At 50.3% G+C, this 17,593-nt stretch overlaps 1 protein-coding gene across 2 annotated transcripts in view; it reads right to left on the bottom strand.

The window, feature by feature from the left end:
• LOC133355223 (phosphomevalonate kinase-like) overlaps positions 1–16,964 on the bottom strand; it is a 30,439-nt gene extending 13,475 nt beyond the window's left edge. The window contains exons 1-5 of one of the 2 annotated variants that reach the window (XM_061572595.1): positions 16,807–16,943; positions 14,785–14,864; positions 8,881–8,944; positions 7,149–7,307; positions 335–464 (exon numbers count right to left, since the gene is read on the bottom strand). In XM_061572595.1, the coding sequence (XP_061428579.1) occupies positions 335–464; positions 7,149–7,307; positions 8,881–8,944; positions 14,785–14,855 (424 nt within the window). In that variant the 5' untranslated portion in view covers positions 14,856–14,864; positions 16,807–16,943. Of the gene's footprint in view, positions 1–334; positions 465–7,148; positions 7,308–8,880; positions 8,945–14,784; positions 14,865–16,806 lie in introns of both variants that reach the window. The other variant, XM_061572594.1, reaches the window with a different exon arrangement.
• Between the last annotated feature and the right edge of the window lie 629 nt (positions 16,965–17,593).

The raw sequence follows: 17,593 nt of genomic DNA, 5'->3' as shown, positions 1-17,593 counted from the left end.
GCTGTTAGCGAGTAGCACCTATGAAGGCCAACAGGGCACATGAGGGGGTGGGTGGCCAGCACCACGCCAGGTCGCCTTTGTCTCCACAGTGGCGATGTTTTTGTTCACATCGCCACTAGGTACTAAATTGAGGCTGAGTCGACTTAGGGGAGACCCATGACCGGTTCAGATAATCGTCACTGGTGTCGGGTGGCCGTGAGCAGGAATCGAACTCGGGTCGCCGGGTTCGCAGCGCAGCGTGGCGCTAACCGCTGCACTGTCGCTATACGGTGGCATCTTTGTCTAAGGTGGGGGGGTAATGGTGATGCAGGCGATGGTGTCACCGCGGACGCGCCTGCCGTGAACACCCATCCTCGCTTCCGCCTCGTGCCGTCGGAGGCCGAGACCCGCACGGTGCGCGTCACCGCGCCGTGGTGGCGAGCGAACCAATCCACGTCCGATCGGCGTCGCGCGTCGCTGATTAACTGCAGGGCCGGGGGGAGGGGGAAGGGTGGAGCAGGGGAAAAGAAGGGTACAATGTGCATGTCAATAAAACACAGGCAAAGATAAAGCCCCGTGCAGCCCTTGTACGTATGCATGTTGAACGTCTGTCGCACCGTACGTAGCCAAACGTGCTAAGCGGAGGTGCGCGGGAAGGACAACCAACGAAACACAACAAGCAGCTCTAAGGAGATGAGTGTTCACGTCGGGGCAAGTGGTGTTAGCAAGCGCCGAGGGCGTGGTGTGGCCAGAGCCAGGCATCCCGGTACAAACACGGCCACGAAGACAAAGATCCCCCCCCCCCCATAGCTTTCACGGACTGTTCAGGCAAGTGCTGTTAGCGAGCAGCACCTATGAAGGCCGGCACAACACACGAGGGGGTGGGTGGCCAGCACCACGCCCGGCCGCCTTTGTCCCCACACTGCTGACGTTTGCACACCGCACCGGGTACTCGTTTCAGGCTGAGTTCGACCTCCGGGGGAGGCCCCGGACCGGTTCAGAAAACCGTCACTGCTGCTGTTGGCTGCGAGCGGGAATCGAACTCGGGTCATCGGGTTCGTGACGCAGTGCGCTAACCGTTGCTCCACCTCTTTCCACACACACGCACACACGCACACACACGCACACGCACACACACGCACACACACACGCGCACACACACACACGCACACACACGCACACGCGCACACACACACACGCACACACACGCGCGCACACACAAGCGCATGGCATACACATGTATGGACGCGGACGGAGATGTTCAGTGGAGACTTTTCAGCAAGAGATGTTAGTGAGCACCTATAAAGAGGCATGAGGTGGTGTGGGGTGCGGTGGGGTGCAGTCAGCACCACGTCTGGCTACCCTTTGTGTGCCAACGTTTGTACAACCATATCAGGTACTCATTTAAGGCTGAGTCCACCTTGGGGAGGCCCAGTGGGGGAAGGGGGGGGGTGCAGCGCACTCACCACTCAGCCACCGATGATCTAACCCCTGTGCCGCTCTCTCTGTTCCACTGATGGACAATGAGAACTGACCCCGAGAGCGACTGTGGTTGCTAACCTCAAACCACAGTCCACGCACATAGAGACACACAGACTCACAGACTCACATAGACACCAATAGGCTCACATCGAGACACAGACTCACATAGACACCCATAGGCTCACGTCGAGACCCAGACTCACATAGGCTCACATCCAGACCCAGACTCACATAGACACCCATAGGCTCACGTAGATACACAGACTCACATAGGCTCACGTCCAGACCCAGACTCCCATAGACACCCATAGGCTCACGGAGAGATCCAGACTCACATAGACACCCATAGGCTCCCGAAGAAATACACAGACTCACACAGACACCCACAGTGGAAGAGACAGTGGCCCAGTGGTGAGACCGTCGGTGGCTAAGTGGTGAATGCACCGCACTGTGAACTTCATTCTCAGCGGCGTACATCTACACGCACCTCCGATTAGCACGGCTACGTGCGGTGCTCAAGTTCAACATACACACGCACATGCCAAGCGTGTTCGGCACCAACCCAACTTTCCACCGGAATCATCGGTGGCCGGATCCTGACTCACGGAACGGTGGGGGAATGGGGGGGGGGGGCAACCGATTCTGAAAATGCGCACCGGGGTTTACTGCCGACCCCGTCGTTCGACAACCCCAAGAGGGGGCCCCCCCCATCGCTGGTCGCGGCAGCAGCTACCTCCTCCTGCAGCAGACTTCCCAGCAGCAGCTGAGCGCGCACACGTCATCACGTGACCCAGTTCCCAGTCCGTCCTAACGCTGGCGCAGGAAGGACCTCGCTTCGATAAATCAGCCATCAACTCTCACGCCAACCGCGCTTCCTTTCTGCGTAAATCCCCTCTCCCCCCCCCACCGACCACGTGCATGCACGTGCGTCTGTTAGCGCCACGTGCGTCTGTTAGCGCCGCGTGCGTCTGTTAGCGCCGTCTGCGTCTGTTAGCGCCACGAGCGTCAAAGCTCGACGTTTAAGGCTTATGCCGATGCACAAAGTCAGAGGAGTGGATCAGGGGCAGGTGGTGGTGGAGGAGGGGGGAGACGATGTGAAATGTAACATTCAAACGGTACAGAACAGGTGGAGAGAATGTAGAGACTCCACTCACTCACTGCAGAATAGGAGAAGATCATACAAACTCCACTCACTCTCACTCTGCAGAACAGGGGTGGAACATACAAACTCCACTCACTCTCACTCTGCAGAACAGGGGGAGATCATACAAATCCACTCACTCTGTAGAACAGGAGGAGATCATACAAACTCCACTCACTCTCACTCTGCAGAACAGGGGTGGAACATACAAACTCCACTCACTCTCACTCTGCAGAACAGGGGTGGAACATACAAACTCCACTCACTCTCACTCTGCAGAACAGGGGGAGATCATACAAATCCACTCACTCTGTAGAACAGGAGGAGATCATACAAACTCCACTCACTCTGTAGAACAGGGGGAGATCATACAAACTCCACTCACTCTGTAGAACAAGGGGAGATCATACAAACTCCACTCACTCTGTAGAACAGGGGGAGATCATACAAACTCCACTCACTCTGTAGAACAGGGGGAGATCATACAAACTCCACTCACTCTGTAGAACAAGGGGAGATCATACAAACTCCACTCACTCTGTAGAACAGGGGGAGATCATACAAACTCCACTCACTCACTCTGTAGAACAGGGGTGGAATATACAAACTCCACTCACTCTCACTCTGTAGACCAGGGGGAGATCATACAAACTCCACTCACTCTGTAGAACAGGGGGAGATCATACAAACTCCACTCACTCTGTAGAACAGGGGGAGATCATACAAACTCCACTCACTCTGTAGAACAAGGGGAGATCATACAAACTCCACTCACTCTGTAGAACAGGGGGGGATCATACAAACTCCACTCACTCTCACTCTGTAGAACAAGAAGAGATCATACAAACTCCACTCACTCTGTAGAACAGGGGGAGATCATACAAACTCCACTCACTCTCACTCTGTAGACCAGGGGGAGATCATACAAACTCCACTCACTCTGTAGAACAGGGGGAGATCATACAAACTCCACTCACTCTGTAGAACAGGGGGAGATCATACAAACTCCACTCACTCTGTAGAACAAGGGGAGATCATACAAACTCCACTCACTCTGTAGAACAGGGGGGGATCATACAAACTCCACTCACTCTCACTCTGTAGAACAAGAAGAGATCATACAAACTCCACTCACTCTGTAGAACAGGGGGAGATCATACAAACTCCACTCACTCACTCTGTAGAACAGGGATGGAATATACAAACTCCACTCACTCTGTAGAACAGGGGGAGATCATACAAACTCCACTCACTCTCACTCTGCAGAACAGGGATGGAATATACAAACTCCACTCACTCTGTAGAACAGGGGGAGATCATACAAACTCCACTCACTCTGTAGAACAGGGGGAGATCATACAAACTCCACTCGCTCTCACTCTGCAGAACAGGGGGAGATCATACAAACTCCACTCACTCTGTAGAACAGGGGGAGATCATACAAACTCCACTCACTCTCACTCTGCAGAACAGGGGGAGATCATACAAACTCCACTCACTCACTCTGTACAACAGGGGGAGATCATCCAAACTCCACTCACTCACTCTGTAGAACAGGAGGAGATCATACAAACTCCACTCACTCTCACTCTGCAGAACAGGGGGAGATCATACAAACTCCACTCACTCACTCTGTACAACAGGGGGAGATCATCCAAACTCCACTCACTCACTCTGTAGAACAGGAGGAGATCATACAAACTCCACTCACTCACTGCAGAACAGGGGGAGATCATACAAACTACACTCACTCTCACTCTGCAGAACAGGGGGAGATCATACAAACTCCACTCACTCACTCACTCTGTAGAACAGGCGGAGATCATACAAACTCCACTCACTCTGCAGAACAGGGGGAGATCATACAAACTCCACTCACTCTGCAGAACAGGGGGAGATCATACAAACTCCACTCACTCTCACTCTGCAGAACAGGGGGAGATCATACAAACTCCACTCACTCTACAGAACAGGGGAGATCATACAAACTCCACTCACTCTGCAGAACAGGGGGAGATCATACAAACTCCACTCTGTAGCACAGGGGGAGATCATACAAACTCCACTCACTCTACAGAACAGGGGGAGATCATACAAACTCCACTCACTCTGCAGAACAGGGGGAGATCATACAAACTCCACTCACTCTCACTCTGTATAATAGGGGGAGATCATACCAACTCCACTCACATTCACTCTGTAAAACAGGGGGAGATCATACAAACTCCACTCACTCTGCAGAACAGGGGGAGATCATACAAAGTCCACTCATAAAGAGTCGGGAATCGGACCCAGGCATTTCTTGGTGCGAGGCACGCCTCTTACTGCCACTTCTGCCAACATCCTGCCGCCCAGAACGTTTTCGAGTCCCGCCTCTGCCAAGGGGGCCAACCGCCACGACATCACAACACCGGAGACGACGAGACGGGAGCCAAAACAATGTTGGGAAATTGGGGACAAAACCAGAAACTCCAAGCACGAGCATCACCGCCACTACCCCCCACGGCCACGACTTTGCATCGTGGCCGTGGTGGGGGGGGGGGGAGATATTACGGTAATCGCGTGAGGGGCCAGGAAATCTCGGCGTGTTTTTGTTTTGTTAACATTCTCAACGTGCTGGGCGGGGGTCGTGGTGGTGGAGGAATCTTGTTTCTTGTTGAACGAGAAAGCCCGAAGCTGTCCTGCCACTCGGGGAGTGGCAAAAGCGCCGGAGCCGTTGCAGGGAAAACGATTTCTCTCTAGCGGCGTGAGAACCAAAAGAACGACCCCTCGTTAGTCATCATCGTTGTTGTTGTAGTCGTTGCCAAACGCAATAACGGTTTTTTTGTTGTTGGGTTAGATCGCGTAAATATGAATGTGCCGTTAACCCGCCAGCCATCAACGCCTCCGATAAGCACGTTTGGCTATAACGGTGCGAAAGAAGTTCCACATACATACGTACTTTAGCAAGGTTGGCTAAGTTCCACATACATACGTACGCTAGCACGGTTGGCCACGTACGGTGAAAAACAAGTTCAACATACACACATGCCACCCGACAAAGCCAATTAGTAAGGTTTGTCACGTGAACACAACGCGCCAAATTGGTTACTCCTTCAGCACTAACCGGCTGCGTTGGAGAGTAAACCCACAACATTTACCGTATGAGTATTGTGACGTTTAGCTGCCCATGACAACCGGCTTCATCGGGCACAACCTTTAGGATTGATAACATTGGTCGCGGAAGCCTACTACGTGTTCAACTCACTATTATCGTTGCCGTTGTTATTGCTGTTGCTATATTACTGCTTGTCTACGCAGGGTACGCCCAGCCGAGTTTCGTGCATCTTCTAGTGGCAGGGTCTTGCCGAGGTTTTGCGGTGGGAGGCGATGATTGCTCCTGCTGCTTGTGCGTTAACACTTTACAGAGCGCCTCCGATGAAGAGCGCCTCCGATGAAGAGGCGGCGCTTAACATTACGAAAACAAAAACGGGACAAACAGAGAAGTGATTCAGATGGCAGGGGAGCGCAAGGAATGAGGAACAGGTGACCAAGATCGAGGGTGCCTAGGAGGGGGGGGGGGGGTGAGGGAAGGGGAGGACGCGGGAATGGGCAATGGAGATAAGGTGAGCTTTGATTTGCGGCGTAATATTCAACATTTGGCGAAGATTTAGAGCGAGATGCGGGCACACGAGGGCCCACTCTTTGACACCGCAGGATATTTGGCGTCCACATACCGTGTCAACCCATACGGTTTAACCCGTATTCTTGTACAACTTGTACAGGGAAATTGCGTTTTTCAGGTCCGTACGGCGTACAGCCGTTTCAAGACGGGGAAAAAAATGTCTATATGTTTGTGTTTCTCCCTTGTGATGGGACTTTGTAGGATGAACGTTGAGATTTATAAGGGCACGGGGTGACCAATAAGGTCTGAATTTGTCTGTAATAAGGAGACACTGCTAAGGGGTTGACAGGTTTGCGTCCACTGTGAATCGGATGGCGCGCAATAAATTTTCACGGTGAATATTCAGCAAAACCGCGGTGTTAGCCGGAGCGGCTGAACTGGGTGGGACGCGTGTGTGCAGGACAGGGGGCGGGGGGAGGGGCGATTGCCGTGACGGGTGTTGGAGCGGTCTCCAACGAGCCCGGACGCCAAGGGGAAGAGAAGGCCTAAGGCCAGATGGGCGGGATGAGACCGTCAGGGCAGAGCTTGGGAGGTGGCTGCGTGGCGACCGTGCATCAGCTGCGGGAACCGGCGGAAAGATGTGGCTGAAAGCCGTCGGTAGCGAGGAGGTGCCGTGTTGGCAATGGCCATGGCGGTAGTGGTGTTCGCGGTGGTCGTGGCGGCGGTGTTGGTGGCGGTGTTGGCGGTGGTGTTGGTGGCGGTGGTCGTGGCGGCGGTGTTGGCAATGGCCATGGTGTTGATGGCGGTGTTGGTGACGGTGTTGGTGGCGGTGTTGGTGACGGTGTTGGTGGCGGTGTTGGTGGCGGTGTTGTGGTGTTCGCGGTGGTGGCGGTGGTCGTCGCGGCGGTGTTTGCGGCGGCACCGGCGGGCCGGGTTCCTCACCCACACGGGGCACCGCGCCCCGTCGCTTTGCGTCGCCAGTCGACAGAAGAAGCCGGGGTCGGCGGACCGACGAGCCTCGCCCCAGCGGATCATGTCCCCCCGGTAGCGCTCCTTGTAGTCGCTCGCGTCCAGCAGCTTGTCCAGCTCCAGCTGGTGCTCCTGCCGCAAACAGCGCCGCCCGTCCTTCCATCGGCTCCGTCCACCCACGCTCATCGGGGTTTCTCCCGCGCACGGCAGGGTAATGCGGCCCGTTCGGTTAGATTCGTAAAATAAATAAATAACAAAATAACGAATCGTGACACGGGGTGGGATAACGCGGCGTTAGCACAGACTGGGAACTGGGTCGCGTGGTGCAGACAATCGTTGAGGTATAAATCGATGCGGTCATTTGACACCGAGATGAAGCCGGTTGTAATTACTGGCGAAACATCGTACTCAGAATGTAAATGTTGAGAGTGACGAATTGGCCACGTTCTGTTTACGTGACAAACCTTGCTAAATCGGGTGGTGGCGGGTTTAACGACACATTTATAAATTTACGCGATTTAATCCCAAAAACCTCTATTATGAACTCCGAGTAGCTTCTCACAGCCGATGTCATGATTCACAATTGGTTTTTGGGTTAGGCCACGTAACGATCTGGACCAAATGTATGTCGCAAAGACCCCCACTCCCCCCCGCCACTGACCCGCCACAGCCAAATAAAGTTGTCGCTTGGTGCAGAAACGCGCCGAATGTTAACGTTTCAGCTCGCTCAACGGCGACTTGAAGAGCAATGCTCACAACCACATTGAGCAGCAGGTCGACACTCGGGACAAGATAGACGAAGTCGGAACAACCGTGTCAGCTGACGCGGCTTCTTAAGTAGACAACCATCAATGCGGTCAGCGCCGGCTTTACTGGTGGAAGGGCGACCACCAGAGAGAGCTCTCGACAGCCACTCTAGTGGGTATTTGGCCTACTCTTCCACGCTGGCTGGTATGTCTTGGCAGCGGTCAGAGGGGCCCACACTTCACCGCCACCGCAAGCGACCTGCTGATCGACTTTGGTGCTAAACTCAATTCTCCTGCTCGCTAGACAGAGGGGCGGTGGAGTGGGGCGATGTGGAGAAGCAAGAAGATGGCTCCTATTGTTTCAACTGCCACACGGGGAGACGGAATCGAACCGGAGACCTCTGGATCGCAAGCTCAGTACTTGCGAGCACTACAACCGCTGTGGCAGTTAAACTAAAAACTACACTGTTTTTATTTTACTCAGTAAGGTCCAAGGAACTATAGCTCTTTTTCAGAAGCGACCTGGTCACCAGCGGTAGCTCAACGAAGTGACTTAACATGTCGAAATTTAGAGCTGCCAAATGCTCTAAACGCGTGATGTAGATTCGACATGTGGAGGGGAAATGCAGTGCCAGGAGAAACATCCACATGACTACGGGGAGAACACGCAAACTCCAAATTTACAGAAAGTGTCAGGGTGGGGATCGAAACCCACGACCTCCTGTACACCAGGCGAGGTAGTTAACATCTCCTAGCCACCGTTCTACGGTATCCCTTGAAAACAGTAGCGCAAAAATATACTTCACAGGCCTTTTGTCAATCCGCTGCAGGATGAAGGCGTTGGTGCCATGGGAGAGAACTCACTTTGGCTGCGGCTTCTCTCGACATTCGCCCCCCCCCCTCCTTTCCCCCCCCCACTTGATCGAGCAATGAGAGCCAGCGCCCTCGAGTGAACTCACCTTGGCGAACTGGCTCTTCAGCGGTCCAGACAGTCGCAGGATCGCACACACGTCTTCTCCCAGCCTGCAACGAGAACAAGAAACGCAACGCGGCGCTTACGGTTTGGTGAACAGCCGAGACAAAGATTCCCCAGCAGGGCCAGATAACTACAAAACCTTGCTTTATCTTGGCAAGTAAGGCGCCACTGAGCTGTATAGCTCTTTTTCAGACGCGACCTGGCTATCACAAATGATAGCTCAACAAAGTGGCTTATCATTTAGAGCGTCCAAATACTCTAAACGCGGGATGTCGATTCTAAATGTGGAGGGAAAAACTGGAGGACTCGGAAACAAATACATGGAGAGAGAGAGAGAAACCAACTCTAAATATACAGGCAGCAGGCATCAGGGTGAGGATCGAACCCACGACCTCCTGCATACCAGGCGAGGTAGTTAACATCTCCTAGCCACCGTGATGATGATGAGAGAGACGCAAACTCCAAATATACAGCAGGCGACAGGGTTGGGATCGGACCCACGACCTCCTGCATACCAGGCGAGGTAGTCAACATCTAGCCACCGTGATGATGATGATAAGAGAGACGCAAACTACAAATATACAGCAGCAGGCGTCAGGGTGAGGATCGAACCCACGCCCTCCTGCATACCAGGCGAGGGAGTCAACATCTCCTAGCCACCGCGCCACATCAAGGATGGCACAGCGGCGACACTCGCGACTCGTTTCGAATTCTGACTCGGGAGCCTTTCCGTGTGGAGCTCGTGCGTTCTCTCAATTGGACGTCCTCTGGTTTTGATCGTGTGGGCAATGTCGACGGGCCCTCATGCTAACTACAGCCGTGCACCCTCCACCACCCGACATGGCGAGATTAAATCGAGACGTCGCGTCGCGGGCGAACGCGCCCATGGATTTTGTTTTTCAGCAAAAAACCGGTTACGTAGGAAAAGCCCACGCTCAAGTTTGCCAAACATGGGACCTTACTTGCCAGTAAAGTATAAGAAAAGGTTTTTACCTTGTATTTGTTTGAATGTGTGGTTAATGCAGACATGATTCCTTGTAAAATGTTTCTGTTTGGGGTTTGAACATCTTGACACTTGTTTTGCCAGGAAGGGGTAAAACCAGTTCTTATAAATGTTTGGCAATTAACAAAATTTCCCTGCTGGCTTTGTCTGGCGGTGGATGGTTATGGGCTTGATTGACGTGACACCTACGTGCTCAAACCCAGAATAACTCGGCACATGCGCCCGCGTGAGCGTGCGAGCATGTGTACGGTGCTGGCCACTCAACTCCTCGTGTGCTGCAGCGGTCTTCATAGGTGCTCGCTAACAGCTTTTGCCCCAACAGTCTGTTCAGGCTAGACGGGGGATCTTTGTATTTGTGGCCTTAAAATAAGAAAAGAATATATCACCGGCAACTTTTCAGGCAATAGCCTTCTTCATAAGCACGTACCTTTACCTGGCATGTGTTATTTGTGTGTCGCCTTAAAGGGGAAAAAAAATAGGTGACGTTTTGGGCAAAGGCCCTTCTTCATGGTATATAGAGAGGCTGCCAGTAGACAGAGAGACAGAGTGGATAGGTAAGGGCTGCAGAGTGCCACTTGTTTGCACTGTGGGGCGTGATGAGAATGCAATTATTTTTTTCTGTGAGCGGAGAATCAAAGTTTAACACGTTGCAGGCTTTCGCGACCAATATTATTCACAAATGTTTTTGGATTAGATTGCATACGTATAAATGCGTCCTAACCCTCCACCACCCGACACAGCCAATGGTAAGGGATTTGTCACGTAAACAAAACGCCAAATAGTTACTAGTATAGTGTATTGTATAGAGTAGTGTGTAGTCGTGTATAGTGTAGTTACTACTTCAGCACACCAGTGTATTGGAGAGTAAATCCACAACATTTACAATTTGAGTAGTACGAAGTTTCCCTGGTAATCACATCCAGCATCATCGGGCGATTTGCCAGAATCGCAGGAAGAGAGGCACTGGCAGGAACAAGACGACAAGGCAAACGCAACCTCTTCGTTTAAGGCCACGCGGTGTTGTCATTGACGAATGTATTGAGTTTTGTTGTTGTTGTTGCTGCTGCTGTTGTTGTCGATTGCGCACCACTGACAAGGCAGCAGGAGCAGCACCATCATCATCATCACCAGATACATAGTTTAACCTGAAGGACACGGATTACAGATTTTAGAATGTTAAAATGGTCAAATGTGTGGCTCACATTTCACCTTCTTATGAAATGCGGCAGGCCGCAAGATTTTTTCCATCGGCATTTTTCTCAATAAAGTTGCGTTGGCTCAAATGTCTTTCCAATCGTTACCATCGGACGCATTTTTTTGCAACGGCAATCACTTACACACAAACTACCGTGGCCTCCCACGCCACCTGCACAGTTGTTTTCTATTCTACAGTCGGTTTCGGGGGAACGATTTGCATTTTGGAAAACCAGGGTTACTTTTACGCTTCCGAGCGGATGTCTGCCAAGGAGATGGCGAGATTAGTTTGCGTGCAGATGTTGTTGCATCAAAAGATCGCGAGAGGTGGCGGCAACTACGGGAGGCCTTCATGCAGCAGTGGATTGACCCATTTCTGTCCAGTGCTCGCCGAGCTGCATTGGCTTCCGGTTGCCGAACGAACACGTTATGATGAGGTCGCACTCGTTACACACAAAGTGCTCGCCACAAATGAACCACGGTACCTTGATGATCCCGTCAAGGAGCATAAAACAGCAGGTGAACTCCGATGATCTTCGCAGCAGCTTTTGGCTAGCCATCAAACAAGGACTGTTACCGGCCGTCTGGAACGCTCTTCTTTTTCATATTAGGAAGCCACTGGAGCAACGCACTTTTAAATAATCTCGATTGAAAGCTCATTTCTTTAGAACTGCTTTTTGCGTTTCATTTGTCCTTTCCCCCCGCACCTCCGATTAGCACGGTTGGCTACATACGGTGCGAAAGAAGTTCAACATACACACATGCAATCCGGCCAATGATTTTAATCACCCTAATTTTTGACCTCTGCTACGATCCACCGCCACTCACGTACACGGGCAGCCCTCCTGTCAATGCACTGCAGGATTAGGGCCTCCCCATGCCGCGGTACGGGTCGTGCGAGCTATTCGACCACACTTCACCACGCTGGCAAAGACGTTGGGAGCACAGAAGCACGACATCAATGGATTTTGCCACGATGCCCTCTGCTTGCCCACAACAGTAGGCCGATGTCAAACTCAAACTGTAATGCACTTTGATTGCCCATTCAAGCACTGTGCAGGCTCTACTCGGCTTAGGTTGCGAGTTTTCATGAGATTGGGTGCATTCCGGATGATTTGCTTGTAGACAAATATATACTGCATAAGACACCCAATCAATTTGGGCAATTCCACCGATTCCAATCCACAAAATAAATAGTAACACAGTGATATACGTACGTGTGTCTGTTTAACTTATTTCGCACCGTACGTAACCAACCGTGCTCATGGGAGGTGTGGGGAAGGACAAACAACTAAACACAAAACGCAGTTCAAAGCACAATGTGTCGGTCTTGGGCATTATTCTCCATACTTCACCACAACGGTTAGTGGGAGTTATTGAACGTGGGGAGGGAGATGGCAGGGGGAGCTCAGAACCCATGAGTTCATTATGCGGTTACGCACCAAGTGACGTTAGCCGTGGGCAGAAACTAAAAACCCAGATCACCGGGTTGATAGTGCAGTGCATACCAATCAAAACTAGATTGTGAGATATCATTGTCTGAGACACATGTGGTTCACGTGTAATGCATATTTTCTATCGGGCCGTTTCCCAGAGTGCTTTTCTAACGATTTCATGAGATACATTCTTATATGTGTAGTTTAATAACGCCGGCTGCTGACGGAAAAGTGGTACTGACAGCAGAGGGCAGGACACACGTCAGCAGAGAGAGTATATATGGGGGTGACAAGAACTCAAGAGACGCTCAGGAAGGGGTCCATTTGGAAGCCAGGGAACTTGCAAGTGGGTTCCAGGAAGGGGGCACGGCGAGAGTGGAGCGAGGCCACGCCGGGAGGGTAAAAGGGGGCCCACCCCGGGGCTGTTGCTGAAAGTGGATCCCCTCGTCATCCCCGTCACTAGCGTCTCAGCCATCCTAGACGCCGCTAGCTCGACAGCCTGCCAACTGGACTAGCTAGTGCCGTCGAATGAGACAGATGTGACTAGTGTGTAAGCACTTCGGGCGTTTGTAGTTCCCTGACGTGTGAAAATAAAGGTGCCTTAACGATCCCCGTCTCCGAAGTGTGTCACTACATATTTATACATTTCTAATTATTTAATAATACATATTTATATATTTCTAATGGTTTCATCAGATATATTTGGAGATATTTCTAATGATTACATTATATATTTCGAATTATTCCATCATATATATTTATATATTTCTAATTATTTCATCAGATATATTTATATATTTCTGATGATTTCATCAGATATATTTTTAGATATTTCTAATGATTACATTATATATTTCTGATGATTTCATCAGAAATATTTAGATATTTCTAATGATTTCATCAGATATATTTTTAGATATTTCTAATGATTACATTATATATTTCTAATTATTCCATCAGATATATTTTTAAATATTTCTAATGATCACATTATATATTTCTAATTATTTCATCAGATATATTTTTGGTGGCTGCGTTCATCCATTTACAACCCACGCCCTCCTCTCTCCCTCCAACCACAACTTCCACGTGGTGGTTTTTCAGATTCCACGGCACGGATGTCACTCGTCACTGATGTTGGCCGTGGTTTGGGTTGCACCAGGCTCCCAGCTCAGTGCACTAAGGACCAGCGTAATATATAAATGTAAAATTGATACGCGTCAACTTTTAATTACATACGCAACAATTACAATACAATAAAAAATTAGCAATCATTATAATTCACAATCATTTAAAATTGTGCCGAACGAATGATGCTGAAATTATAAAAACTACTACGAACTATTTTTTATTTTACTCGGTAAGGCCCACTGAGATATGTAGCTCTTTATCAGAAGCAACCTGGCCACAAATGAAGTGGCTGATCACGTGGACATTTTGTATCATCCAAACACTCGAAACGCATGTTGATTGTAAATGTGGAGGAAAAAAACGGAGGACTTGCAGAAAAATCCACGCTACCACGAGGAGAACATGCAAGCTCCATATATAAAGTCAGGGTCGGGATCGAACCCACGACCTCCTGTATACCACGCAAGGTAGTTAACATCTCACAACTGACAGCGCCCTGTCAAATTATGACATTGCTTAGTGTTAGCGAGTTTGCAAATTTGGTGCAGGCGTTCGTGGTTGGAATCCAGCAGCCACCCTGGTTACGCCAGCTGGGCGGTGGTGGCTATGCATGCCTCTAATCCACCACTGTGCGGGCGACGAGGATTGATGGATCGCACAAATGTTTTGCTGAGGAGCCAGAAGAAGGCAGTACAGCAAGCGGACGTGTCTCCATCTGTTTTAATCTGTAGAGGAATCGAGTGTTGCTCCTTCCCTTCGCGCGCGTGTATTTTCTCTCGGGTGCTCCTGTTTTCTCCCATGTGTAGTCACTCATTAATTGGCGGAAAGCATCTTCGTATGTAGAGGATGGCAGGTAGTGAAGTCTCACACCGTCTGTCCGGCTGCTGCTGACTTCCCGCCGGTCTGTGCTGTCCTCCTTGCGCCCTTTTTAGTCACCCCTCTCTCTAGGAGAACGAGTGAATACCTTGGGTCAGAAAGTTCCTACTTTGTAGGGGGAGTCAACAGCGGCTGTTATGTGCAGTTTGCCCCCCCCCCCCCCACCATGGGAACGTGGAATTTCCACTGCCGGTCTTAAATAGGCCAGCTTTAATTAACCAGATAAATTAATGCATTCATTAATTACCAGAGCAACGTAGCCCGCTGGATGATGGTCTCCTGACGCTGCCATGGCCGTGAGGGTGGCCGAGCAGTCATCTGGCCATACTTCACCACGCCGGTGAAGCGTGGGGAGCAGCACAAACGTGGGGAGAGTATAAATACCATACCTTAGTAATAGGTTTTTACCCTTTCAACTGGTACAAAAACTGACACCTTTATACAAGGGATCATGTTTGCAATAACCACAACACAAGTGCCGGCCGACCTTATCACAGACCACACCAGAGCTTATTGGTCACCCCGTGCCCTTATACATCTCAACGTTCATCCTGCAAAGTCCCCTCACAAGGGAGAATCGGCTGTATGCCGTATGGACCTAAAAGCTCAATTTCCCTGTCCAATAATAAGGGCAAACCGTCTGGGTTGACAGGCATGCCTCTGTATGAAGATGTTTTCAGACAATTCATGAGTGACTGCATGTGGAAGGAAACCAGAGCACCCCGGACAAAATCCACGCGCGCAAACCGGCGCGGGGCAACGCTCGATTCCCGTACAGATGAAAACAGACGGAGACAAGTCCGCTTGCTTGTACTGCCTTCTGCTGGCGAGTCAGGGTATGGCTCCTCGACACAACATTTGTGCCATCCCGTGGCCCGCACAGCGGTGGATGAGAGGCGTGCATGGCCACCACCGCCCCGCTGGTGTCACCAGGGCGGCCGCTGGAACACAACCGTGAGCCTCTGCACCAAGTGGCGAACTCGCTAACGCCAAGGCAACGTCGTGTGGACCTTAGAACTCGATTCCCCTGTACAAGTTTAAGTTCATTTCAAGTTCATTTATTAGGTATAGCCCTGTGAGCCATTCGGCTCTTGAATCGGGTGCAACCGCAACAAACAAAAACATGAACAAAAAACATCTTAAAGTGAATATGTGACTAAGTGCAAACAGAAAATCCAAGAAAAGTCAGCAAAATATTGCAGAAAAAAATCACCGTACACCAACGCTGTGTGGGTTGACGCGGTATGAAGCACCGTTACACACAGGGGCACGGGAAAGCGATGGTTGCATCTCCAACCGGGGGGCCTTGCGGGTTGCCTCCCGCAGGTTTACTTGACCATACTTGCCCGCGTTGTGTCGTAACCCTCCACCACCCGACACGGTCAGTTAGTAAGGGAAGTGTCACGTAAACAACGCGCCAATCACAGTAGTTACTACTCGTGCCCACCGGTGTGTTGGAGAGTAAATACACAACATTTACAATCTGAGTAGCACGAACAGTGAAGCCATCCGCCTGCTTCAGCTCTTAAATGGGGCAGCAGCAGCAGCAGGGTGACGTCACTGAACCCATCAGGAGCAGAGATCAGAGGCGGCGATTGTAATTAAATCATAGATTAGTAATCAGTTAATTAGCACGTGTTTCCTCTATGAGGAATTGTGTAAGGTGTACTCTTAGTTTTTTTCGGTAAAGTCACGTAGGTAAAAGTAAATAATACAAATATTATTTTATTATATTATTAATATTATTTATTTTTACCTACGTGACTTTACCGAAAAAACCTAAGCGTATGAATCCTTGCAGTCACGAAAGCTTCAAATCTAGATTGAGTAAGGTGCATTAACTTAATAAATGCGCTTCCAGGTGGAGGGGGGGTTACGACGCGTTCGCACCGAGGCGATCTCACCCAACAACAACAACCACCATCACCACCACCACCACCACAACCATCACCACCACAACCACCACCACCACCACCTCTATTACGAATGTTGTAACATTGGTGGCGAAAGGCCCTGGCTGCTGCTGGTGGTCAACGCAACACGAATGGTTTTAAACCATCTTTTTTACACGTTATGTTTCGTAGGCCGCGATCCATCCAACTGCTGGACGAGGCGGTGTATGTGGGGGGTGGAGAGCAAGCCACCACCAACAACAACCAACAACAAACACAGAACAACAAACACAGAACAACAACAACAACACAAGTCCGTCCACACGAAGCGATGTTGTTGAATGTTTGCTCGAGTCGTGGCCGGAGTCATCGCGAACCTTTCGCGCAGCAAGTCCGTCACGAAGTCCTTGCCCGACTTCCTCTTCCCGCTGAAGACGAGGACGCAGCGAGGCGGCGGCGATGATGATGATGATAAAGAAGATGATGATGATGAAGATGAACCGCCGTCCGATGCGGCCATGGCGGCTGCCGGGCGGGTCGCCAAGGCAGCGGGCGATGTCACGCAGCGGAGGATTTACCTCCAGAAATGGATGTTTCGTTAAACGCGGTGCCAAGTCAGAGGTTTTACCTCCCCCACCCAAAATTAAAAGTTAAACTATCGTTATGCTAACTATTAAACAGTTTTTTTTATTATTTTACCAGGTAAGGCCCCACTGAGCTGTGACGTAGATTTTTTATTACACGCTTTTATTTAACTTACTCTGTTGTTGTTGTATCTTCAAATCTTGTAACTCAATTTTAACCCACTTCCCAATGCGGTATAGACTGTAAACTTGGTATACTTATGTCATACTGATGATAATACTATATTCTATCATTAAAAATTAATATTTTTAAACAATATTTTTAACATGTTATGTTTCGGCTTGGCTCTAATTGTCCACGCTCAACTGACGTTGGCTGTAAATCACCACGGCCCCTTACGCTGTGGAGTCGTGGAGTTTTGCCATTACTCGTACGGTACATTTATTAAAGCGTCTTTTTAAATCCTTTATATTAAGTTCACTTGCTTGCACGCTTACGACCGTGCAAATCTTTCGGTCGTTTTTTAACCCACTTCCCGTGATCCAATCGAGCTCACATTTTGCACACAGACTCGTTGTG

Source organism: Lethenteron reissneri, chromosome 50, assembly GCF_015708825.2.
Source record: "Lethenteron reissneri isolate LAM-NWPU_2019-01 chromosome 50, ASM1570882v1, whole genome shotgun sequence".
Lineage (NCBI taxonomy): Eukaryota > Metazoa > Chordata > Hyperoartia > Petromyzontiformes > Petromyzontidae > Lethenteron > Lethenteron reissneri.
Note: the sequence above shows the minus strand (reverse complement) of the source record. Positions and strands in the feature narration are given on the sequence as shown.